The sequence below is a fragment of the Psittacula echo genome (genome assembly GCF_963264785.1).
Source record: "Psittacula echo genome assembly, chromosome: 5".
Lineage (NCBI taxonomy): Eukaryota > Metazoa > Chordata > Aves > Psittaciformes > Psittacidae > Psittacula > Psittacula echo.
Window position 1 is genome coordinate 39,216,559 of NC_137739.1, and position 24,759 is coordinate 39,241,317.

Here is a 24,759-nt window from a genome sequence, read left to right on the forward strand (position 1 = left end):
CTGTGTGCTCCCTGCTCCCCTGACGCCTGGTCCATGGCACCGCGATAAGGGGGTTTCTACTACAGATTTTTTATAAAAGAGGGGAGCAAAAATTTGTCTTAGAGCTGCTCTTGTGCATCCCCTGTAGCCCATGAAAAGGTTGTTTGTCATGGCCCCGCTTGCTGCGGAGAGGTGCTGTAAAATCTGTTAACTTGCTCCATCCAGGTGAGCCTCTAGGCAGGTCTCCACTGCAGCTTCGCTCCTCTAGCCAAAAAAGCAAAGACTTTTCCAAATGGACGATGGGTCTTTTGAGGAGGCTGCATGGAAAGGGAGCACCGCTGTTTTCTGTTGAACATAGAAAGCTCTTAAAAAATAAAAATAGAAGGAGGTTGCTTCCATCCACAGGGAAGAGGGTCGCTTTGTGTCGTTGGTCTCTGGTTTTATTTTACAGTCTGTAAAAATACTCTGGCCGTCCACATCCATTCACAATATAAAGCAGTAAAAAAAAAAAATAAAATATATATATAAAATATGGTTTATTTATACAGTTACACTTGCAAGGCAATTGATCCTCCGCTGCCCAGGCCCTTCTACCTCCAGATGTTCTGCCTGGTTGATACAACTGCAAGACAAGACAAAAACCACCTGAGCAACCCCATTACAGCAGGGAAGGAAAAAGGGGAATGGAAAACAGGATGTAAATGAGCTCAAAGCCTGGGCTGGGAGATGGATATGCAGATGCCAGTGCATCTGCTGAGACAGGGGTGGACGTTTTGGGCTGTGAGGAGGACGGCAATAGGGTCTTGCTGAACGAATGGTGGTGTGGGTGGGAATGGGATACCGGCATGCAGCCACCATTGCCATGGCAAGCAGGGACATCATAGCTTGCCCTTTTGTGGTGCAGGGTTAGGATTAGGATCACAGTAGGTGGGAGGAGTTTTGGGGGAAACTGGTCCCCGTGATGGAGCAAAAGTGACTCCTGTATAAGATGGGAGCTAAATCCTCCCCACCCTAACCTTAGCAAGGTCTTAGCCCTGGGGGATGCAGAGTGGCAGGAGAGGAGATGCGGAGCATTCTCCACAGCTCCTGGCACGGCACAGAGCTGGACCTCCAGCACGCGAGCCCCTGGCAGCAGAGTGGAGGCTGCCAGGGTGTAAGCTTTGCTCTTCCTAATGGCATCTATAAATAGCTCTGGCCTCCTGCTCCCAGCACACGCTTTCTCTGCAGCTCATTTGGGGCAGCAAAAGCCTTTTCCCCTCCTTCCCACGCATCCTTCCCCAGCCCAGCTTGTGCTCCTGGGCGCCCGACAGGACATACGCACCCTCAGGGCTCAGGCTGGACACCAGTGGCTCTGGCAGGGTCCTGGGATGGCGGAGGAGCTGTTTGGTGCTGGCCTGGGGAGGTGAGTCTGCGCCGGTAGTGGGAGGAAAACCTACAGATGGAGAAAAATGCCTGGCTCAGGCTGGGCTTGCACCTCCCGCGCTTGCTGGGCACAGCTGCTGCAGTGCTATGGGGCAACCACATCATCCTCTCTGGGTACTCCAGAGGAGAAGTGACCAGGTCCCTGTTTTTCCCTGTCCCTTTCCACAGGAGCCCCCCACCATCTCCTCTCACCCCTGTGAGGATGCGGACGTGGCCCCAGGCACCATGCTCACCCATCCCCAACACAAAGAGGTCATCGGTGGCTGCAGCCCATCCCCACCGGCCACAGCCAATGGGGGATGACACTGGCCCTGAGCAACGTTTTTGCCCCTGCGGTGGCGGCAGCATGCAGCAATGCTGTGAAGGAAAGCTCCCTGCAGCTGCCCCAGCCCCCAAAACAGCAATGCAGGATCTGACCACTGAGCGTGGCTACAAGCAACCCCAAGGCTTCAGTGGGGAGGAGGAAGGAGCTCCAAGGCTGGCAAACCTCAGAGACCCCCGGGGTGGGGAGTAGGCGCTGTGCCAGCACCAAAACTCCATTCCTGCTGCCTAACCGCAGTGCCCAGGGCAGAACTGGCCAGCTCTGGGGCCGAACCCTTGGAGGGGGTGCTGACCCCTTTGAAGGGGGAGGCTGGGAGCGGGCAGGAGTCCCCCGGAGCAGCCCCCGCGGCCGAGCCGGCGGCAGCGTGCTGACCTCCGTTTCTCCGGTAGGCTGGCAGCTCGCACTGGCTCGGCTCCGGCTGGGCATCCTCCTCGGACCTGGCCTGCAGGACGGTCACCGTGGCCCCCGTCTGCTGAATAAACTGCTGCAAATTACACTGCCTCAGCTCCTTATTTAACTCCTCCAGTTCTTGGGTCTGGGCCTGCAAAACACACACCGAGGGGGAGGACAGGGTGAGCTGCATGTCCCTCCCATGCCCCAAAACCAGCTGGCATACCCACCCCGGGGCTGCTTCCCCTAGCTGGGGCTTACCCTGCCAGAGCTAGCAGAGGCCTCGGGGGTAGGCTTGGCTCAGCCACCCCTCTCTGAGAGCCTGTGGGAAGAAAGGATGAGGAAGGCATTGTTTTGGGAAGAGCCCTGCTTTGCTGCATCTCCACAAGAGGGTGTGAGCAGCCATCAAACTGCGGCCGCTGCGGTGCTGGGAGGTGCCAGACACAAATGAAATGCTCAAGACAAGATGCTGGAAGTGCGGCCACCCTGGGGAAGGGCAGCTGCCACTCCCTGGCTGAGCAAAAGCTGCTCCATTTTACTCCACCGAAGGGGAGGGGTGGGCAGAAAGCAGGCGTCATGCAGCATCTGGACACCCTGAATCTGGGAGGCAGGCAAGCCAGGAAGCATCACGGCTCAGCCCCACAGCTGCCATCATCACACTGCGCAGGCCCTTGCACAGTCCGCATGGTCAAAAGGTTTCATGCACAGGCACCATGGGACCTACACTGTCCTATCCCCCTCTGAGACTCCTTTATCCAAGATGATATTAACCCTTATGCCAACGCCACTGACCCTGCACATGGACCATTTGCTCTGGCACCATTGTCCGTGCGGTAGTAGGGTGATGCTGTGCTTCCTGTGCACCAGCCAGGAGGAGCTCCAGCACAGATGCAGCTTGCACAGGGTCAAGCTGCATTTGTGTGGGACCCTGTGCTGGCTGGGTAAGAGCAGTGGTGTCTCCCTGACACTGATTACTGCCACTGAGCCACCTCCACATACCTAGACCCACGCTCACCAGCCAGGTGTGGCAAGACCAACCCCACACAACCCATCAGCCCCCAGGCTGCTGGAAGGCTGGTCCCATCACCTCCCAAAGGTCATACCACCCCCATGGGGCTGCTTGACCTGGTCCTATCTACCTGCAGGTTCCTTTCAGCTTCCTCCAGGGCCTTCTCCACACTGGCCAGGTTGCTCTCCAGCTGGGTCCCTTGCTTGACCTTGGCCTCTAGGTCCCTTTTCATCTTGGCAGCCATATCCTCCAGCTCTGTGGGGCTGGGCACAGGGATCTCCTTCCCCCTCTTGGCTCTCTCTGCCATCTCCCACTGGATCTCCTCCTGCAGGGCTTCGGTCCGGGCACTCAGCTCATAGATCCTCTGGGTGTACTCCTCCAGACTGGCACGGAGGCTCCTAACGCGCTCCTGCCGCTCCCGCTCGCACTCCTTCTCCAGCCGGAGCTCAGTCTGCCAAAACTCCTCCTCGCCCAGCTCTGTCTCATTCCTCCGCACCAGGTGCTCTAGGTAGAGGATCTCATCCTCCTGACCTGTGAACCGGCCACGCTCCCAGAGCTGTAGGTCCATCTCCAGGGTGTCCCCATGGGCCTCCAAAGAATGCAGCTGCTCCTGCTGCCGCAGCACCCTCCTAAACAGCTCCTCCTTGGAGGGCTGGAGGACCCCACCACCCTCCACGTCCATCCCTTCCCGTGCTTGGTGCCTCCAGCGGCTCATGGCAAACGGGTCACCTGCAGGACCCAAGTTGAAGGTCATGGATTTTTTTGGCTCTCGGGAGCGGGGTGCGTCCGTGCTGGCAGGCCTGGGCTTGATGGGCAAGCTGGCCCGGATGAACGTCCTCTCGGGGGCTTGGGGAGCACCTTCTGAGGAGGGCCGCTCGGCCACGCTGGGGCCTGTCCGGCGCAGCACAAACTGCACGTCGTTGGCATACTGCCCACACTTGGCCAGCGACTCCAATGGGCACTCCAGTGGCAGCAGCTGCCTCTCCTTCTCCCGCAGCTTCTGCACCAGCACATAGCGGCCCGTCTGACCTGCCAGGAGGAGGTGAGCACGTCAGACTGGGAAAGCCATGGCCAGCAGCGGTGTACTGAGGCTGCTGACATCCCCAGAGCAGGACCCCTACCCACCCAAGGTCTCCTCTTCCCAGAAAGCACCTGCAAAGGGGCATTCCTCCCCCCCAGCAAATTGACATGGCTCACCTATGGCTCGCGCCAAGGCGATAACCACTTCTTGGCAGGTGGTTTGCTCCGAGACACCACAGACAACCCTCTGGATCCCATCCACCCAGACCTTCAGCTCCATCCCCACGGCTGCAGGGCCTCAGGTGCACTGGGTCATTGCAGGACGGATGGTCTGTAGGGAGAAAAGAAACCAGGTTTCCAACCCAAGCTGCTAATGAGGAATATGAGAAGCTTTACGAGCAACGCCAATGATCATCGTTTAACACCAGCATCCCTTAAGGTTTATCCTAGACCAAGCAGTCGCTCGCTGCTGCCCTCCTTCAGTCTGCAGCTCAACCTGCACACAGATTGCATATTCGTTGATTTTATTAAAACACTGGTGTTTACCTGCAAAAAAAGAGAAAGTTGTTTGATTTCTTTTTCTTCTCATGTCTGAGCAGTGGGTTCAAATCTTCCTGTGGTGGAAAATGATGGGGTTTGTGTGCCTGCATGGTGCCCAGAAGAAGATGCCCAGGTTATCTCATCTGCAAGCACAGATCTTTAATGGGTTTGCTGGACTTTCACTGTGATTTCTCTTACAATTTAGCAGCACAGCACCAAACAATAGTAGAAAAGGCAGAGAAAACACTGGCTGCACATGCTCGCAATGGGATATTGAGAGAAGGTGCAGACAGTGCACATTTTAAACTATTTACTTCCATCTCAATTTATCAGAGAGTTTAATTAAGAAATTGATTGAGATCAATTGATTAAGAGATTAAAATGAAGCCCCTTTCTGCACAAAACCGGAGGTAGTGTTTGAGAGGTGGAGCCAGGCAAAGCCCGGGCTTCCGGGGGGATGATCTGCCAGCACTGGCGCCTAGCCCGACTGCCACCCAGCAGTTTCTTGTTCTGTGTTAAAATAACACCCGTTAGCCCGGATGCACCCAACTCCTGCCTCTTCCAGCAGCTCAACAACTGCAAAAGCCTTCAAAAAAACCCCCAAAAAGCCCCTAATAAAAAAAGTTAAGCACAATCTGTAAAGGACTCAGATATTTGAGCTTATGGTGTTTTCAAACACTGTGCAAACAAAGATGTACATTTTTCCCTTCTATAACACTCTCTTTTTCTAGCATCAGGCTCATATGAAAGCTGTAAGCAGAGGGCTGTATACAGGAGATCCTCAGGCCTGCTGCGCAGAGGGTCCCAAACCACTTCCTCAACCTAACCTGGCTGGTTGCAGCCCTTCCATCCCTCAGCTGCAGCTCTCCCAAGTTTGTAGCCAGGCTGCAAGAAAGCTTGGCCTCAGGTTAAACACCACTTCTTGCTTGCTGCCTGCTTGAGTAACCAAAGGGAGGGCTCACAGGGTCTCATTCCCAGTGATGAGGGAGTTTAGCCATAACGTGAGAAAACCAAGGAGAAACCAGGGAAGACGCAGCTTGTCGAGGCTGCTGCTCATAGGTGCCACCCCCTCTGCTCACCTCTGAAACATGGGCACAGAGTGGCTGCCGCAAATACCTTGGTGCTGAGCTCATGTTTGCCTTGGCTGGGTGGCCGGGGAAAACCGGTGGGGGTGAAGGGCACCCTGTGCTCGGCTGCTCTCCCTGTGAGCCCAAACCCACTCAGATTTGCAAAGTTCAGCCCAATTTCATCCCAAAGCTGGGCTTTGCCACCACACCCCATACCCTGTGCGTTCAAAGCCACAAGTGGCCCCTGGTACAGAGCAAAGTTCAAGCACCTCCACGGCACCACCCAGCTCACCCTGAAGACACTGGTTCCTCCCAACACAGCACCCTAATGCCAAATCTGGGGTGGCAACGCATACTGGTGAGCAGCACCCCCACCCCAGCCAGGGACCCTGCCAACATCAAACACAGCTTCTCCTGCCCTGACCACAGGGGGAGGCCAGGAGCTTGGAAAGAAATAAGAAAGCAATAACCCAGGTATCGAACAGCCTTACTTAGCCTGGAAGTTCCAGTGGTTGCCGAACGCTGCTGGGTGTGGGAGCAGGATGGCTGCTGGCACACCAGTCCCATGCACCTGCCTGGGTTCAAACCCGGCACCAACCTCCGGCCCCACCTCGGCAATCATTTACCAGCAGCACTGCTGCCAAAGAGCTGGGAGTAGCAGCTTCTCTCCTGATACAGGGGAAACCACCCAAAAAGCAGCTGGTGCACCTCTTCTGGACACATCCCCAGGCACCCAAAAATCCAGTCTTTTTATTACTATGTCCTTAAATCCTGGCAAGCATAGGGCAGCCCTGTTAACCAATTGCTCACCGTAACCCAAGTTTTCCTTGGGGGTTGCTGTCCCCAGCTCATAGCCAGATAGGAGATGTTATCAGTCCCCTTGCAGGGGTGTGGTAAATATGGCTGGGAGCTGCTGCCTCCTCGGCCTGCCCTCCTCACCCCTTCCAGGGTAGGATCATAGAATGTTTTGGGTTGGAAGGGACCTTCAAGCTCATCCAGTTCCAACCCCCCTGCCATGGGCAGGGACACCTTCCACTAGACCAGGATGCTCAAAGCCCCGTCCAACCTGGCCCTGAACACTGCCAGGAATGGGGCATCCACAACTTCTCTGGGCAGCCTATTCCAGTGTCTCGCCACCCTCATCATGAAGAATTTCAGGATCTGTTCCCCCAGCCCATCCAAAATCTGCCTGGCTGCCCCTCTTCCCTCAAAGCCCTGGCCCTCATAGAGGAGCCGACAGGACGACGGCTCATCCTCATATGGGAGGATAGCAATGCTCCCTGCACACATCACAACGTGCATGCAGCATCTTGTCTCCAATAACCCATCACACCAACATCACCTCTGCTGTAGCCGCACTCAGCTCTTTACCATCACTTCTAAAATAATAAGCAGCTGGGGGGCACTGTTATTCCTCCATTTACAAACATGACCCTCGTCTCTCCAAGGTTTACTGCTGACCCCCTGCTTTAATTAGCAAGTGCCTTTGTTACACCACGAGGTAGCAAAATGGGCTCTTGGTTTTTGGACAAGAATCACTTTCCTTGGGGAAGCAGCACTTCTCAGCAGGAGGACGGTTTCCAGCTGCCTCTGTTTGTAGTTGCCCTAGGAGGTCACTTTGACCATGAACCAGAAGTGCAGGCAGCTGCCAGGTCCTGCTGGCTGTCCCAAAACCAGCACAGGGAAGTGAGCAGGTGGCTGTAGGCACCAGGAAGCAGCCCAAAAGCTGCTCTCATTTTATTCTTGCAACCCCCCTCCATAGATTTATAAATAACTTTTATTGGAAACAGATTAACAGTGACTTTCTGCTCCCTTCCCCATGCAATGGGTCCTAAAATTGAGGGTAAGGATGATTCATAGCACAATTTCACCAAATTTCCTAACTGGGAGTTGGAATTTCAAATGCTGACACTGGCAGGGGGACGAAGGGGGGAGGGGAAGGGGTTTTTTTGTTTGTTTGTTGTTGTTTATTTGTTGTTAGTGCTTTTTAATTAACAATCTCAGATCCTGCAGCTTTATTTTGTTTCCTGGCACTGCCATCTCCCAGTCTCCCCAAAGCTGTCGGGCTAAAGAGGAGCTGAAGGAGCATTTCTGCATGTGCAGGAGGGGGATGCACATTTTGCACAGCTCCTGCAAACCACCATCCTAATGGCTGCCGGGACTCACAAGGGTTTGGTGATGTCCCAGAACCTGAAATAATATATGGCCAGCCAAGAAAACTGGCCAGCCATCCTCCTTACACAAGTGAGGACCACCATCAGTTTGCAGGGACTCCCCCTATATCCTCCACAGGAATTCTGAGAAGCTGAGACAGCACCTTCCAGCCAAGGACTGCAAACAGTTTGCAAGTGTGTTTCTCTCACACAGAAGAAAAAAGAATCATATTTGGTTAGGAGGAAAAAAACTACCAGTTTTGCACGCAACAGCAAGGCCAGCTGCAACCCAAATCCCAAAGCATCCCAAATGCCTCTCGGCTGCATCCCAAACACCTCTAACAGGCCTCCTAACAAGTACTGTCTGGTACCAGCATGAAGGTTTTGAGCCAAGCATCCCACCAGTGCTGGGGTTTCACCCATTTTGGGGGGGTTCACTTGGTATGTCCACCCCTGGCAGAGGGCTGGGTACAGCACTGGGCAGGCAGGAAGCACAGCAAGAGCTTCCCAGCAAGCCTAAAGACTTGTAACTAATAAATAAAGATGTATTTGTACTTGAGAGCAGGCTATGATGAGCTCACCATCCAAAGAGGACCAAGATGTCTACAGGGCCAGCAGCAGTGCATCCCTTTGGATGTGCTCCAGGCAGATGCTGGGGTACTCTTGGTCATTTTATTCCTGCTTTGAATCTGACCCTCTCACTCCTCTCCTGCCCTGCGCTGGGGGTATGCTCATCCCAGCCATGTGTAGACACACAGATAAAGAAAAAACCCCAATACATGAGTAAACAGCAAGTGGTGAGGGGAGGAGTCACTCGTGCCACCATCCTGCATGCCCGAACACCGGCAGGCTGGCTCTGACTCACTGCCTGGGATCAGCTGCTGTGGTGATGCATCCAACAGCTATTTAATGCTTCCTGAGGTCTCTCCCTGCCCCGAGCACGGACACCAAAGGGAAGAGATGGTACTTGCCCACATGCTGAAACCTTCTAGTGGGGCAGAAGCCTTGCCATTACTCAGGTGTGGAGAGGTTCATTGAGAAGATGAAGATCGAGAAGATGAAGATCGAGAAGATCCTCCTGATGGTGCTCATCCTGCAGCAGGTTGGAGGCGATGGGTCTTCATCCAGGCTCTCCTCCAGCCCATTGACAGTGTCCTCCCGTCTTAGGTCCCTCTTTTGGAGCGGCATCACTTGCCCTCGGCTGGGCTGTTGCAGGGATAGAGCAGCTCTGCTGAGCTTTCTAGACCATGTCCATTCCAGGCCAGAAGGTGACCAAAGTCAAAGCTTGAGGCCGTCAGCAAGGGTTGACACCACTGGCAGGTTCAATGCTGGGCAAAGATCAGCCACGGCAAAGCTTGACACTGTGGCTCTTCCTTGGCTGGCAGGTCCCATGCTGGGTAGAGATGATCATCCACAGCTCTGTGCCACAGAATCTGGCTACCACTGATGGTTGCTGCCACTGCAGCAGAGAGCACCAGGCAGAACCCAGCCTTGTGGTGCAGGACCTTTCCACAGAGCCATGTTCATACTGAGGATGCTGGCCCTGGAATCCTAAGCAGACACCATCTCGTAGCCTAGTGCAAAGCAGCCAAGAGCACCACCTGCCAAAAGAGGTCATCATCTTCTGCAGTGTGGAGGCCATGAGGGTGCAAGCAGGACACAGGCACGGGGCTCCAGCCCAGGCCAGCAAATGGATTACTTTATCCCCATGCAAAGAGCTGACAGGGGTTAAAAAAACTCAAGAGGTGACAAACAAGTCCTACCAGAGCAGTCACAGCCCAGAGAGGCAGCATCCTGTCACAGGGAGGGTGTGCAAGTGTTACTCACCCCACAGGCCTATTGAAGCCACCAGCTCTTACGCAAGGTGGCCACAAGCACCCAGGAGCAAGGAAGCAGCAGACACAGGGCTCTAATTCACACCCAAACGTCTTATTTAGGGGTAGCCATAATAATCCCTGCATCTGTGGTCCACCCATCATGTCCCATCCAGCTCCCTGCTCTGCCACAGCATGCCTGACAGCAAGTCCTAAAAATCAGCAAGTACTGAAATCAGTAATTTTAAAACCACAAGGACTTTGAGAACTCCACTTTTTTCTCCTCCTTCAGCTGGAGAAGCCTCAGCTGGGGACAGGGATTATCACTGCAAATGTACCCTGAAGGTGCAGCTTTAGCAGAAAGGTGCAGATGGATCCCAACCCACATGCACTACCAGTCCCTATTGCACTTCGATAGCAAGCAGCTCCTGCTGGAGGCATCTTATGATGCATAACACACACTTGGCATCTCCAGAAGTTACATTCATGTTTCAAAGGCTTTTTGAACCTGAAGGAGATTGAATGGCCAAGACCAGGAAAACAAAGTCCTGTGGTACTTGCATTACCAAGAAAAATCACTTGAGCTTGAAGCCACAGATCACTGTCGAAGTCCCCTGGCATCCCAAGGCAGACATGTCCCATGTATTAGGATCTTGCAGGAAATGCCTGAAGAGACAGATTTCTGGAGAGCCATAAGCACCATGCCAGCAACCCCCCATTAAGAGCAAATTAGAGGGTTATGTATTTTCTGCTTCACTTCCTCCCCAAAATTACAGACCCATGTTAACATGCCCAGCGTGTACAGGCAAGCCTGGCCAAAGCTGAGCAGGGTGGGAAGAGCCAGTGACAAATCCTGCCCTTCAGTATGATGCAGGATGGCGACTGGCCTTCGGGTGATGGCCTTTCATAGGGATTTAGGGCAGGGAGGCTCACAACCCAGCTGATGCAGAAGCAGCTCACCCCATCCCAGCTCTACCTGCAGAGACTTCTGTCACCATTTTTACCACCCAAGCTTTTGGCTCTGCTACAGCATTAGACCTACATGAAGGCTTCAGAAACAGCACTGGGAAGGAGCTGGGGGACCTTTTTCCCCTGTCTTAAACCACAGTTGGTGACCATGGCAGGCAAGTATTGAGAGCTACGTTGAAACATCAAGGATTGTGGGCAGCAGTGGCATGTCAGGGATGTTTACTAGCCAGTTCACTCCACAAACGAGCAACCAACTAAAAGCCCATTATAAACTAAAAGAAGCAAAAAAACCCCCTTCACCTACTGCACACACTCATGTTACAGCACTTCAGCCTGGAAGGGGAAGGATCATCTTCCTCACCTTATTACATTGTATTTCTCCCTTGAAGCACTACTGTCCACAGGGGGAGTAGAGCTGGCAAGGCTGGCTAGTACAGTCTGCTGTAAAGATGAATAGCAGCACCTGCTATTGCTGTAACCATTACCATCAACCACAGATGCGTGAGTGAAGAGCAACTTCATGGAAACAGCCGAGAGTAAATTCACAGTTTCTTCTCAAGGGGGTGAAGCAAAATTAGCAATGTTTAGCTTAGAGGGGAAAGAGGAAAGGCTCTTGCACTGCCACGCTCCTTTTTTCTTGTGCAATTGAACCTGTCCAGGAAGGGCTGGGGAAGTGTTTGGGTGCCCAGCTCCCAGCACAGGGGCAAGGTGTAGGTACCCAGGCTGGGTGTAGGTACCTTTGGGCTCTAGGCTGACCTAGATTAGGCTTGAGGATTAGGGCTTGTACTTGAAAACCTTTCAGGGTTGAGTCCACCCCACAATTTTTCCATAAAACTATTGCCTCATAGTTCCAGGCACTGCTGCACTGAGCAGCCACGGCCCAGCTGCAAGCTCCAGCACAGCAGCGCTGGGATGCCCAAATGCTCATTTTCTTCAGTGGAAGACTCACAATCCAGCTCCTAAAAGCCAGGCTCTGAGGGGTATTTGCCAGACCATCCACATGCAAACACAACCCATCCACACATCTGCCAGCAGGTCCAGCATCTCTGTAGCATTCATCTTCCACAGCAGTCATCAGGGAAAGCATGATGCAGTTTGTGACTATTCCCCCGTTATTATAAACAGCCCATTCCCCAAGTCAGAAAACAGCTTTTATTTCTTGTCACGCAGGAGAAATGCTGCAAATCTGGAGGCGCAAGAGCTTGTTCGAGCCTTGGAAATAGTCTGAAATACCCAGAGTACCTGCTTTCTCCTCCCCAGCCAAAGAGAGGAAGCATTTCAACTTTCTGCAAACTTCCACTTCCCCAATCCAAGGGTGAGAACAAAATGGGGAAAGCCCAATCAATGATCTGTTTTTCCCAGTGCCTCCAAAAAGCCAGAAATGACCCTCAAAATGCAGCTTGTGATGCTTGCCTGGTCCAGCCCAGAGGATGAGGTACACCTTGGCCACCTACAAGCCAAACAGAGACAAACACTGACCTGCCACTTTCCCTGTCTCATCTCAAAGTGATCAAGGATTTTATTTCCATAGGATTACAGGAAATTTCAGGCTCTGCACCTCTCCTCTGAGTAGAACCAGAAAAAGCCAAAGGGCCCACAAATACTCTCCTCCTCAACCTGCCTTCCAGCCTTCTTCAGAACAGCTGGCATCAGCCAGCAGCAAACCTCTTTCCACTCCAATTCTCATCCTAGGGGAGAGGGTAATTAACAATTTAGCAAGGCAAAACTGGGGATAAACCTTCCGGATTTTGTTTTCCATTTCCAGAATAGCTTTCAGGTTCCTACTCTGCCTTGGAAAGCAGTCACACATCAAGAACACACTGCTGGGTCTCCAGAAAAGAGGATTCATTGATGAATATGCAGGTGCATGCTGCCACAGATATTTATTTATAACTTTGTAAGATTAAAAAGGCCCTTAATGACCATTTGCCGAGAGCTGAAGTCACTCCTTTCTCTCACACACAGAGGCACAGAGTCAAATAAAGAAGAGACCCAGAATTAATCCAGGCTGAAACCTTTGATAAGACACTTAGGTATTTTAGAGGTCTCTGCTTTCACGCTACCTGGCACATGATTAATTAGGCAGAGGTGCTATCAATCCCCGCCTGAACCCACCCAGAGATAATAAGCCCTTTAAAGCACTAAAATGGAGACATATCTCTGGAGAGGCAACTCAATCCCCTATCTGGCACTAAAATATAAGGGGCCATCCACCAGCAGGGAATGGTACAAGTCACTGCCCTTCAATAAGTGATGGATATCATGGCTGCATGGCCAACTTTAACCCCTGAAATCACCTTGCTGGGAGGTGGTGAATCTCTGGCTGAAGGGGTTTTGATGCTGGCAAAGGTCTCTATCTCTCGCTCCACACATAGGTGTTCTCCTCACAAATGCTGGTGGTCAAGAGCTCCACTGGCACTTGGTGTTACCTGGAGGACCAAGATGGGATGGAAACTGGTGCCAGGAATGGCACTGGCCCTCTTGCCTGCATGGAGAGGGAGATGCTATAAAAATATCTTGTGTTTTCCAGAAGGATTGAGGAACTTAATCCTCATGCAACTCATGCTCACCTGGGATTGCTTTGGGGAAATTCAGCCTTTTGAACCTCCTACCCAAACTTCTTTAAACTCCCAGCAAGTCATTAAAAAGCCAAATGAATTCAAAGAGGACAACACCAAGTCCAATGTCACATCCTAGGCAACCCTCAAACCGCATTAAAACACTCCAATAATTACTTAAGGTGGAGTAGATTTGAGGGACAACTAATCCTCAGCGTGCAGCACCTCGAAGATGCAAAGCTATGTTGTTTCTAGCGCATCTAATCCCAAATCCCAGGGATATTTCCCTTCCAGAGTGGGAGAGCAAACATCCTTTCACAATGTGAGATACTGAGTTTGTAAGACTCTTAAAAGATTAGAAAGAGCAACAGGAGAAGAACAAAAACCCACAACCACAAAAAAAAAAAAAAAAAAAAAGCCAAACAAATAAACCCTATAGGAATACTTCCCATGGTACAAATCCCTGTTCAGATACAGCTTTCTTTCCCACCAATGGAAGTGCAGATGGGAATACCTTGGACCAGGTAGGATGTGGCACAACTTGGTGCCCGGACTGGGTTAGCCCTGGGAAAGCCTCACAGAGCCACCCCTTTGGGATGGGACCCTGAGGACTCGACAAGCTGCCCTGAGAAAGCTCTGTCCCAGAGGAATGAGGCCAAGGAGGAGAGGAAGAAGGGACCTGAAGCAAGCCTAGGAAATACCTGACTTTCTACAGTCACAAACCATTAGGCAAAGACCTGAGCATACTGGTCAAGGAGACCACAAGCTGCTTGCTGACAATTAAGCTCAAGGGTTTCCTCAGAGAAGCAAGGGGTGCATCACCTTGCAGGAACTAGCCAGCACCAATCACAACATGCTAAGAGGAAAAAGCCTGGTCCACCCAGCTTTCCCACTGCAGGTATGCTTGGCTCTTTGCAGAGAGGAGCACTGCCACCTCCCAAAACTGTCAGAACTTGAGGAAAAAAGTAAAAATCAGCAAGTGAAAACAGTAACCTCAGAGACTCCAACAAAACCAACCCAACTCATTTTCATTCTTATCTAGATATGTCTGTGGTGTTCACTCAACACCCTGCACACCAACAACTGCCTCAGGCAAGCATCCAGAGGCAGAGACCAGCTCCCTGCTGCATGCTCACACCTCCCAGGGAAGGCAATATTCCCAGCCGGAATCATTAAACAAGCAAGAGCTTCCACCCCTTGCCAATGGCTTCCCCATAATGGCAGGAAGAGCAGGGAGCAAAGGGGAGGCTGCTGCTCATCAGGATTCTCTGCTGACACAGCTACTCGTCTATAGGATGCTATAGGTGCCTCTAAAGTCCCTGTGCTCAGGAGCACAGTGCTAGGTCTAACAAGATGGGGGACCTCCAAGGGGACCCTAATACATGGTGGCATATCCTGCCAGTTATGCAGAAGGCATCTGGGAGACATAGGAAAGTTTGTGCATGTGACTTTTAAGACCAAGAGCTCCAGCAGGTCCTGTGCTGCACAGGGTTACAAAGCAGAGCAGAGGAAGCCTTCCCAAATCGAGGCAGCGCTCAGCTGCCCCAGCTCACGGCTGATCCACTCATGTCTTCAGGTAAGAAGTGTTGTGTTGTGGCATTCCCCCCCCCTTTTTTTTTTCTTATTGTAGATGACTAGCCTGGGGCATCTGGAAGCACCTCAGCCCTCAAGAAAGTGCTGACTCCAGTCCACAAAAAGGCAGATAATCAGCTGCTTTTAGACACTCATGAACTTGGCATCTGAAAAATGGAAGGGCATGAAATTTTTAGCAATCATTTACAATAATAGGATTTTGTTAAAAACTTTCCGTGGAGACACGCTTATGCCTTAATTTGACTACACAGGTTTACAAGGGCATAGACAAGTTGGGACAGATCACGGAATATCCCTTAAAAAGATGCTCTTAAAAACAATGCATACAAACACAGCTAATACTTTAAACATCCCTCACACCTTTATTTAAACTCGGGCATGGAGCAACCCATCTCCAAGCAGCACCTGGACTTCTTCCTAGCTCACCACAGCACCCGACATCACAGACTCTGCTCTGAAGCCTTGGCACACACACCATGGCCTCCCAGCCAGGGAGGATTAACCACTTGTCTGGATTTGGTCCCAAAGCATATAGCAGAATGGCTCGGGTCACTGGCAAACCACCACTGGAGGTTTTTTCCATAGCGCAGGACACACACAGGACAGGGCAGAGAGATGTTTAAAACATGGATGAGATGAACTAGTAAGGCAATACTTGTCTGCAGCGCACGGCAATGGTGAAGGCAATCACGACACGCCTCCACTATAGAGGTGGACAACATACATTGTCGAAGCACACCAGCTCCCATTTTACCTTCAGTCCCCAAAACACTTCATCACAGAAGCCCCTCTATTTGCCTGGATGCAGTAAATCGTGCATCTTCAGCAATTACACCACACTACCTCTTTTGGTTAAGTCATGTTTCAAAGAGCAGGCACAGGAGCACCCCGGGATGATTCAGACCAGCCATTGCTGCATGGCTTTGGCCAGCCACCACTTGCTGCCAAAAGGTTTGGTCAAGCCTGGCAAGCTCCCCAGCATGCTCACTGGGGCTTGCAGGTAGCCAAAGCTACAGGGCACCTGAGCACAGCTCTAACTTTTTCTTAATCGTAAGGATAAGGCATTTAAAATAAATCAGATTTAGTTCTTAAGCTGGTTTATTATCTCATGGTCAGACTGTTGAACAGGTCCCACCCTTCAAGCCTTGGGTAGAGCTAACTCCCACATCTCTCTTGCACTCATTCGCAAAGAGTCTTAATTTTTAGAGCAACTGGCACACGCTTGCTAGGGCATTTCAAGACTGCAGAACCCCTGGACTCCCAGTGCTCAATGCTGCAGGGTGCTGGGCACCTGCAGGCTCTTCAAGCTGCAGTATTCCCTGGCCTGTGAAAAGGTGGAAGAGGAAGATGCAGGCACTTGGTGGGGGGTGCTTCTTGGTTTCAATGCTATTTGTTTCAAGAGGGCATAGAGAAGCCAGCAGAGCTATGGTGAGAGGGAGACCAGGCACTGTTCTCAGGCTCTCTCAACAGATAAGAGGCAGATAACCAAGACGTGGGAGGATTCCTGGCATTCCAGCAGCACCAGCAGAAAGTAAGAGCAATCCCCCCTTCCCCAAAACCCCTTCCCAAGCAGACACTGCCAGCACTGCCCGGTAAGGAAGGCAAGCAGCATTGAGATATGCTTCTTGCTCATAACTACTGCAGACAGAGCATGTGCACACATGCATTTGTTCTCTTCTCCCTAGGAAGAGCTGCAGTTCCTGCTGCACAAGCAGTGTGGCCCCACACAGCTACCCTGCAAGATGAGCTGACAACTGCATGTAGCATCCCTGTCCCATCCTGGCTGTATCCAGCGCCCCACCATTTGACAGCTGAACTCTGATATTCGTGCTGCCACATGTTCCGGGGCTCGGCGCCTGCCCGGCAAGTTTCGGCAGAGCACCAAGCCAGGGCCCGCAAGTGCGCCGTTAGCACCGGCACCCCTGGGAACAGGCCCTGGCTTACTGCAACGAGCACCCGCAGCTCCCATCTCACCTCCTTGGATCATTTCTCATCCATTTTCACCTGCCTTTTCCTTATTTCTCCTGAAATCGGCCATCCAGGGGTGAGTGCCATGGGCTTTGCTGGAGGCAGCGGCTCTGAGTGCAAGGTGCATGCCCCCATTCTCCATGTAATGCCACCATCGAACCCACATTTGGGTTTTTAACCTGCCATTGGGATTTTAACATGCAATGACGAAGTGCTGTTACAGGGCAGGGAAAAAAAAACAGGGAGAGGAGTTTGTTCTCCCACCAGCAGCGGGCCACAAGCAGAGTTACGAAACAACCTGCTGGCAGAGTTCACAGAAAGCATCAGAAGTATGCAGCCAGGAACCAGGCTCTTATCGAGGAATTTAACCCCTCTCCTCAGGGAGCTGGAGACATCTCTGAACGGGGGGAGGATGGACAGCTTTGCTCTGTGGATGCAGACTGTGAGGGGAGACTCCTGACACGGATAGCTGAGACCTGACACCACTTCGGCTGCTCTTCCACCGTGGGCTCTGGCCGGCATTTTCAGTGCTAAGAGGGACCGTGATGCTGCTCCTTCAAGTTGGGCTTGGGTGTGCCATATCGGTGGCAAAGCTGCCAGGGATGTGGTGCCAGCTCGCGGTGCAAAGCCACTCAGGGCTCGACCGGCTCAGACACAACCAGCACAGCACTGGGCAGTTAGCACAAGGACTCGGGGGCTCGTAACGCTGAACGCTGATCCCAGTCATCCGAGCCCGGGCTCTCGTTAATGGATTTTGGGTTTCTGCAGGGGGTACTCTGCCCCCAAGTCACCTCTTCGCCATCCCTGCCCTGCTCCGTACACCCGGGCACATCGTGGCACTTCACAGCTCCGACAGGATGGGGTTATCACCGACGACGGTGGGCCCTACCCGGCGAGCGACGCGCCCGCTGTCCCCGGTGGGGGGGGGGGCTCGATCCGAGGAGACCCCTCCGCCGCAGCAACCACCCTTCCTGGGGCTGCTGGCCCTGCTGCGGCCAGGGCCTCGCCGCGTCCATGTACCGCAAAGCAGCGGCGGTCCCTAGGCGGGAGGCCCTGCCAGGCCCCAGCGCACCGGTGCGCACTCACCTGCCGCCGGCCCAGCCACGGCTACGCGGCTGCAGTTCCTCTCCTCTGAGGCGGCCGCTCTCCTCCAGCCCGGCCCAGCCTGGCCCCGCCGCTCCGCTCCGCAGCGCGGAGCCGCAGCGACCCGCAGCTCCGCCACCACAGCCCTTCCCGCCGCGCGACCCGCCCCCGGCCCCGCCCCCGCCAGGTGAGACACGCCCCCTCCTCATGCCACGCCCCCCCGGCAGGTGAGCCCCATCCCCCCCCCCCGCTCCCAGCACCCCAAGTCCTGCAGGATCCCGGGTGCTGGGAAAGGAAATCGCTGATTCTCTTGTAACAAAACAGTATCAAATTCTTATTTTTTTAATAAAAACCTACTTAAATTCTTTTATTTTTAAAGTCGTAAATTCTCCCATCTTTTTACCAAAAAAGAACTCTTAAATTCTCCTTTTTTCCCCCAAAGGCTTAAATTCTCCTTTTAAAAATCCTCTCTTTTTTTTTTAAAAAAAAAAAAAAGTACCAAATTCTCCTTCCATTTAAAAAAGAGGTCGTAAATTTTCTTAAACATAATAATAAAAAAGACTTAAATCATTATCACGTATTTTTAAAAGAAGTCTCAAATTCTCCTTTTTTAGTACGAAAACCAACCAAAGCCACACTGTATTTCTCTACCCCCAGCTCCCGGCCCCGTGGGGCCATGCAGACAGGCTCATTCTCATCTGGAAGCGCTCAGCTGTACCCAAAAGCCAGTGCCTGTCCAGTGGCAGGGCCCAGGACTCCACCTGCCCCAGCAGGAGGCAATCCCTTTTCACAGAGGGAGAGCTCGGCCTGAGCAAGAAGGTGGGCATAGCTCCTGCACCCGGTGCCCTTCAGTTGTCCAGGGGCTTCAAACGCCCTAAAACTGCAGAGAGGAAATGGGAGGGAGACCGGTTCAGCCAGTTTGGGAAGAAGCAGGTGCCTGCTGCAGTGTCTGAGGCTTCGGAGATTCCTCACCTCCTGCCTCCACCTGCTTTTCCCATTCTAGCTCCCCAAAAACCCACTCAAAAGCTCCTCATGCCTTGCACGAGAATGCCTTTCCTCAATGGCCCACCGAGCAATGAGGGTGGCTGTGATGGTGATGTCTCCACAGCAAAGGTGCTTCAGCCATGCCTGTGCAGGTACAACCCCAGTGCCAAACATTTCCTGCAGTGGGGCGGACACACTGTATATTTCTTTATCCAGAAGCTCTTGTGAAATGTCCTACCACTCATGAGAAAGAATAACCTACCCATCAGGCCACAGGTCCCGAGGTGGCTGCTCTAAAACGGATTTCAAAACTGCTGCTCCATCATGAAATGTGTGTTAATTTTTACGTATAATCAGAAAAATCCCCATCTCATGTGGACCTCACCATATTTATGACAACCTTAGCTACTTGCTTCTCCACATCCAAGATGCTGGGATTAAAAGGTGATGCAACACATGAGTATGTAGCCGTCACTCGGCAGCTTTAATTGGGTTTTTAAATGAAGTTTTCTGTTGTCCTGACGTATTCCTCATAATTATGATCTCCTAAAATCAGATAATGGATCTGGTGCTCCGTAACACGGGCCATGCCCTGGAGACCTTACAGCACAGGAGGAACAAAGATCTCTATAAAAAAACAACAAAAGCTGTTCTCAGGAGATACATATCTTATTTATTAGCTTGGATACTCTTCTGAGATCCTAATCGGACACAAATTGAGCAGAGGTTCATTTGCCACTAGTGAGGTATGCTGTCTGCCTTTAATGAAAAGATTTTGAGTTTTAAATCTTTCTACCTTTAGCAGCTTGTAAAAAGATGGGAAATCTCTTTTCGCTTGTAAAAGTAAAGCTATTACTCTAAAATAAACTTCAAACTGCACCTGTGCGTCTACATGAACCCTTGATGCCCCACCCTACAAAGAGTTCTCCATGCCTTCCATCGGCCGAGATGGATGAAAGTTTCCAGGGGACAGTTTCATACTGGTGAGCCCTTCCAGACCAGCCACTCATGGACCACCTTCTCCAACACTTGCAGTGTCTCAGCCCAACCTCCAGATTTATTCCCGAAGCTCCTGTGGTGCCAAGGCCATCCTCAGGGACAGACCTAGTAACAGCGGCTGAGCTGATTTCTGACTTCTGCTCACTGGTTCCTCGCTGGCTTTTCTAAAGGTGTACTTGTACACTGAGCAGCCAAGCTGCTTTCAGGAGGAGAGTGGAGCTATCTCAGCGTCTTGAGCAGCTGAATTATAACCAAACAGGTCCTTTGGTTTCTCCAGCAGCCTCCCTATTGCAGATGAGATAGTAACCCTATCTGAGTTTCCCCAAAGAATGTGATGCTGTCTTGCTGATCTACTCAGGAGTGCAACGAGAAGACTCCTTGTTCTGATGCTCTTTAACATACAGAATTTGTTCACACAAAACCCCCTCTCATGAATACAAACGTACTGTGTGCTAGCAGCAAGTCATCATTTGGTGACCAGCTGATGTCTCTTTTAACAAAGCATACCTCCACTGAGAGGGCCACTCGAGCCAGCTGAAGCACAGCAGTGTTAGCCCCTGATACAACGTAGCACTGAATAGTCAGCACTGGGAATAAGGGGAAAACAGGCAATTGAGGCATCAGAATCTGCAGAGATGCTGGGTTTTAGCTTTTGAGCTGAAAACTAAAACCGCCTGAGCTGAGGCAGGGTGGGGAGAGTAGAGGAAAGTTAATTTTGCAAGCCCATCTCAAAAAGGAGAAAGTCAGAGGTGCTCCACATCCACTGGTATCCACAGGAGCTGAATGTGGTCAGCATCACCCAGCTATCAGGCTATCAAACCTTCTTGCTGGCCTGAAGGTCATCTGTTCTTTCACTATCTCCCACCAGGCGCTGCTGGAGACAGGAGCTGCAGTCCCCTTCCTCCTGGGGAACAAGCGCTGCATGGTTCTCACTGTGCTTTCCTCTCCTTCTCCCCTTGCCATGGGTTCCTTGAAACCTTGGGAATTTGCTTCCGGACCCTGTGAGCCCCAAGAAACTTGTCAGTCATCACCCCTTCCCAACACAGCCATGACGTTTAATACACCACAGAGAAATAACCCTTGCCTGAGTCAGCACACAGAAGGGCGCATTTCCTCCAAAAGATGAGCTTCCTCCTCAAATTGAAACAATTGCCCCCCAGATCCCAGCATTTCCAGGGAAGGACTGCCTCCTGTTGCTCAGCATATACTGGTAACAGCGTTGGGAAGTGCCTGTTGACCCTTGCAGCAGTCTTAGGACTTCAGGAAAGTTTGGAGGATGTGAAGTCTTTACAGGTTTCTTTGGAAGGTTTCGAACCCACCATTGTTTTTCTGGCAAGGGTTTTATTATGCAATCACACACTGCTCTACCAAGAAACAGAAGATGCTGCCTTGAGTCTAACAAAAGGGCTTGTCTGGAAGAATTTTTTCCTCTGTTTCTAGGACAACAAGAGACATGAGAAAGAAAAAGATGCTGCAGCATCACAAGAAAGCTGAATTGGGCTCAGCACTGCAAAGCCACTGCAGCTGACTGCCAGTGTACCATGGACTGCACCCCATCATTCCCTCCTGCATGCCTGCTTGGGTTAGAACTTGCAGGAAGGAGAAACCTTGGTCTGGTGGGAAAACCTTGGTCTGGTGGGAAGACTAGCCATTCTCCTTCAAGGGCAAGCCTTCTGGACTATGAAACTTGGTATATTTCCTGTCCGCCTCCTTTATTCAATGAAGTATTCATTCTGCTTCTGCAGCAAGCCTGCAGAAGTTGCTGAGCACTTGTGTCCTGCAGCTGCAGTAGGAGCCGGGATGCTCAACAGCATCCTGTGGGATTGCAGCCCCAGACAGCAAACTTTTTGGCTACACTGGTTTTCTTATGTATTTGGATTGCACCTCATAGGTATACAGCGGTTTTCTGGAAACAATAACAGCAGTGTGTGTCTGTCTGCTTTCCACACCGATGGTGGTGGGAGCTGTGAAGGGTGATGACCTGCAAAGGGTCTCGTGAAAAGTGGTGCCCAGGAAACTCACAGTGCAGACAAATGAGAGCCAAGTAGAAAGGCAGCATTGTAAAAAACCATGATGGGGTCAGGCCCAGAAATCTTAGGAACGTATATCCTCCAGAAACCTGCATTGCCTGCCCTTTGCTAGAATGGCTCCTGCGAAAGGTCCAGATCAGCAAAATCTACCTTTAAAGAGGAAGGGAATAACTCAAAATGTGGAGCAGGGCTCCCACTTACACCTTTGCAGCAAAAAAATAGAAAAATAAAAAAAAGGATATAATTAGTTTGGAGCTCCTGCATTCCTGTCCAGTGTTCCCAGGGGAGAGTATGGCTGGGTTATTACACCTTCATTGCCATTCCCCGCTTCAACAGCAGCTCAGCTGTGTGACAACAGGGGAGGAAGAAACAGCCTTAACAACAGTGGATGAAAATTAAGAGAAATATGGACGAAAATGGAGAACAGAAATAGAAAGGGAAATGGCAACAGTGTCAGGAGGAGAAAAGATGCCCAGGACACATCCCGTAGACCTTTATTTCCTGTCCATGTGCTGTGTAGGATTCTCAAGATCTGCCTTTCACCTAGGAAATAGCCCCATTAATTATGGCTGTTGAGTATGGGAATGCAGCAGCTCTTTGCTGTTCTGCTGCTGGCGGAGCCTGTGACCCGAGCTGTCCGGGTTTCCCAAGCGTTTAGCAGTGCGGTCATGCTAATTTAGTTCAGGTTTTTCAAAGGCTTGCCAGAAAAAGTCCTCTCCTTCCCAGAGGCATTGAAAGTTTTGACCTTCTGACCTTCCCTTTTACTAGGAGGTTCAAAAGCAGCATTGCAGCTGTTAAAGTTTTTCTTCATGCCTCAGTGATTCTCTGATGGGGGACCAAACTGGTGTTTATCGAGGCTTGACCTCTCTTCTCTGAGCGCAGAGATGTCTCTTTCTTGCAGCGCTACAGGCAGTGCAATGCTGGAAACCTCCCTGCCTTGCCATTCATTCCCTCCCTGCATGCAAAGGCACTGGTACCCGTTACTAATCCATCCCCCACCAGGGGCTGGGGTTCCCGGCACTGATCCCATTTGTCCACCAAGCTGCAGATTCATTTACATTTAATCCACTGTGACTTGTCTATGAAACATGACCCTCCTCCTGCTCTGATGCTGGCATCCATTTGGCTTTCAAAAGCCAACTGTTGGTTTCTGAAAAAAAAAATGTAAGTATAAACTCCCTCCCAACAGGCTACCGTTGGGCTCACATGGACATGTGGTGCTTCATCCTCCCCTCCACTGTCAAGACTCATTATTTTCAGAGGACTCCCCTTAATTTATATCTTTGTCACACACTGCATCCATGGTGCCAGAATCCCCTTCCTCAAGGACCAATATCAGCAAAGCACTTGAGCAGAGTTTTAACTTCAAGCGTCTGGTTTCAGGATAACACTGTGCGTCGCGCATCCCCTAGCTGAGAAGCTAGGCCTGATTCATTACTGTTGAATCCTGCATATTTACTCACAGCAGCCTGATTTCAAAGCAGGACAGGGGTCAGAGCTTTCTGCTTTGCAGAAGTTCCACCAGCCCAACCCAGTGATAAAGCATTAAGTTAGGATGCAAAATGAGGTGTGAGGAGGCAGGAGAGGAAAAGTTTCTGAATTGCCAGTCCCTAGAGTTTTGGGATTAACCACATTCACACCAACACATAAGGGTCATTAACACAGTCATTAAAAAAGGGAGAGTCCTGCTGTGAATAACGACAGGCGCTTCACACTGGCAGGTGCCTGGTCCCTGTGGTGGAGGCTTGAAGGTTTGAGCTCCTTCCTGCAGACATCTCCAGAGCAGGAGCAGCCCTCACCCTTTTTACAACTGTCCCGCCACCTGAAACCGGTGGTAAGCACAGAAACGTGCATGGGTGAGGGTCTCAGTTGCCCTGGTTTATGTCCCGAGCATCCACGCTGCAGAGCTCTCTGCAGAAAGGTGCTTGTGGTAGAAGCTGGGGTAGGTACCTGTTCTCTGGGCTCCTGAAACCCTGCTCAGTTATTATCTCCTTAGGTGAGCTCAGCTTCCCTAGCTGCAAAATGGGGATAATGTTTACTTTGCTTGCAGGGGTGTGGAAGACTGTTTAATTAATGTTTATGAAGTGCTTTCAGATCTGTGAACAAGAAAGGTGAGATAAGCAGAAAGGATTCATGAGGTAGGTGCAAAGCATTATGATGAATTATTGCAATTCAAAGGTAAATTATTGTTATTGCTGCTTAATAAGCAGATACAGCCATTAGCCTTGGTCAATCTGATTTCTAATTCTGTTAGCTTCTTTTCATCTCCTTCCCCACAAGAGTGTGGTTTCACCCCTGCTACTCTCACCCAGTTGAATATAATAACCCAATAAATCATATGGGTCTGACCCATCTCTCCCATCTTCTGGTGGAAAGAAGGATGATGCAGCCAACCTCAGCGATAGCAAAAATGAGACCTGCAGTACAGCAGCTTCAACTTCCACCACCGCCATGAGCTTCTCACCTGTAATGGTATTTGGTGGAGACAGACCACTCTTCTTTTGCAATGGGGAGCATTCCCAGAAGTCGACTCTTATCCAGCTTCAACCAGCAAGCTTGCTGGCTGAGCTTCTTCAAAGCCCACTGCAGGTCAGGAGGTGTGAGCGCCCAGATGTGATCCCTTGTGCTCATGGTCACCTCCCCTCAGAGGGGCTGGCAAACACGCACATGTGAATGTCCCTAGCCCAGCCTTTGTTTAGAAAGGCTTAAATTCTCTGTAAGACCTTGCACTGGCAATGGGTTAGGAGAGCATGGGGTCAGTGACACAGCAAACAGGCACGCAGGAGCTCTTAGCTGGGCTGAAAAGAGTCTTCAGGCAGTTTGACCATCTCTGCCTTGAAACCAGAGAGCCTGACCTGT

The 24,759-nt window shown here is 51.3% G+C and overlaps 1 protein-coding gene across 1 annotated transcript; it reads right to left on the reverse strand.

Annotated features, from left to right (window-relative positions):
• Positions 1-569: 569 nt before the first annotated feature.
• Positions 570-4,422, reverse strand: RASSF7 (Ras association domain family member 7; the record flags this gene model as incomplete). Its single annotated transcript, XM_080618773.1, has 5 exons — positions 570-601; positions 1,301-1,411; positions 2,096-2,264; positions 3,253-4,151; positions 4,320-4,422. The coding sequence occupies 5 exons, from the start codon at positions 4,420-4,422 to the stop codon at positions 570-572; spliced, it is 1,314 nt and encodes a 437-aa protein (XP_080474899.1).
• Between the last annotated feature and the right edge of the window lie 20,337 nt (positions 4,423-24,759).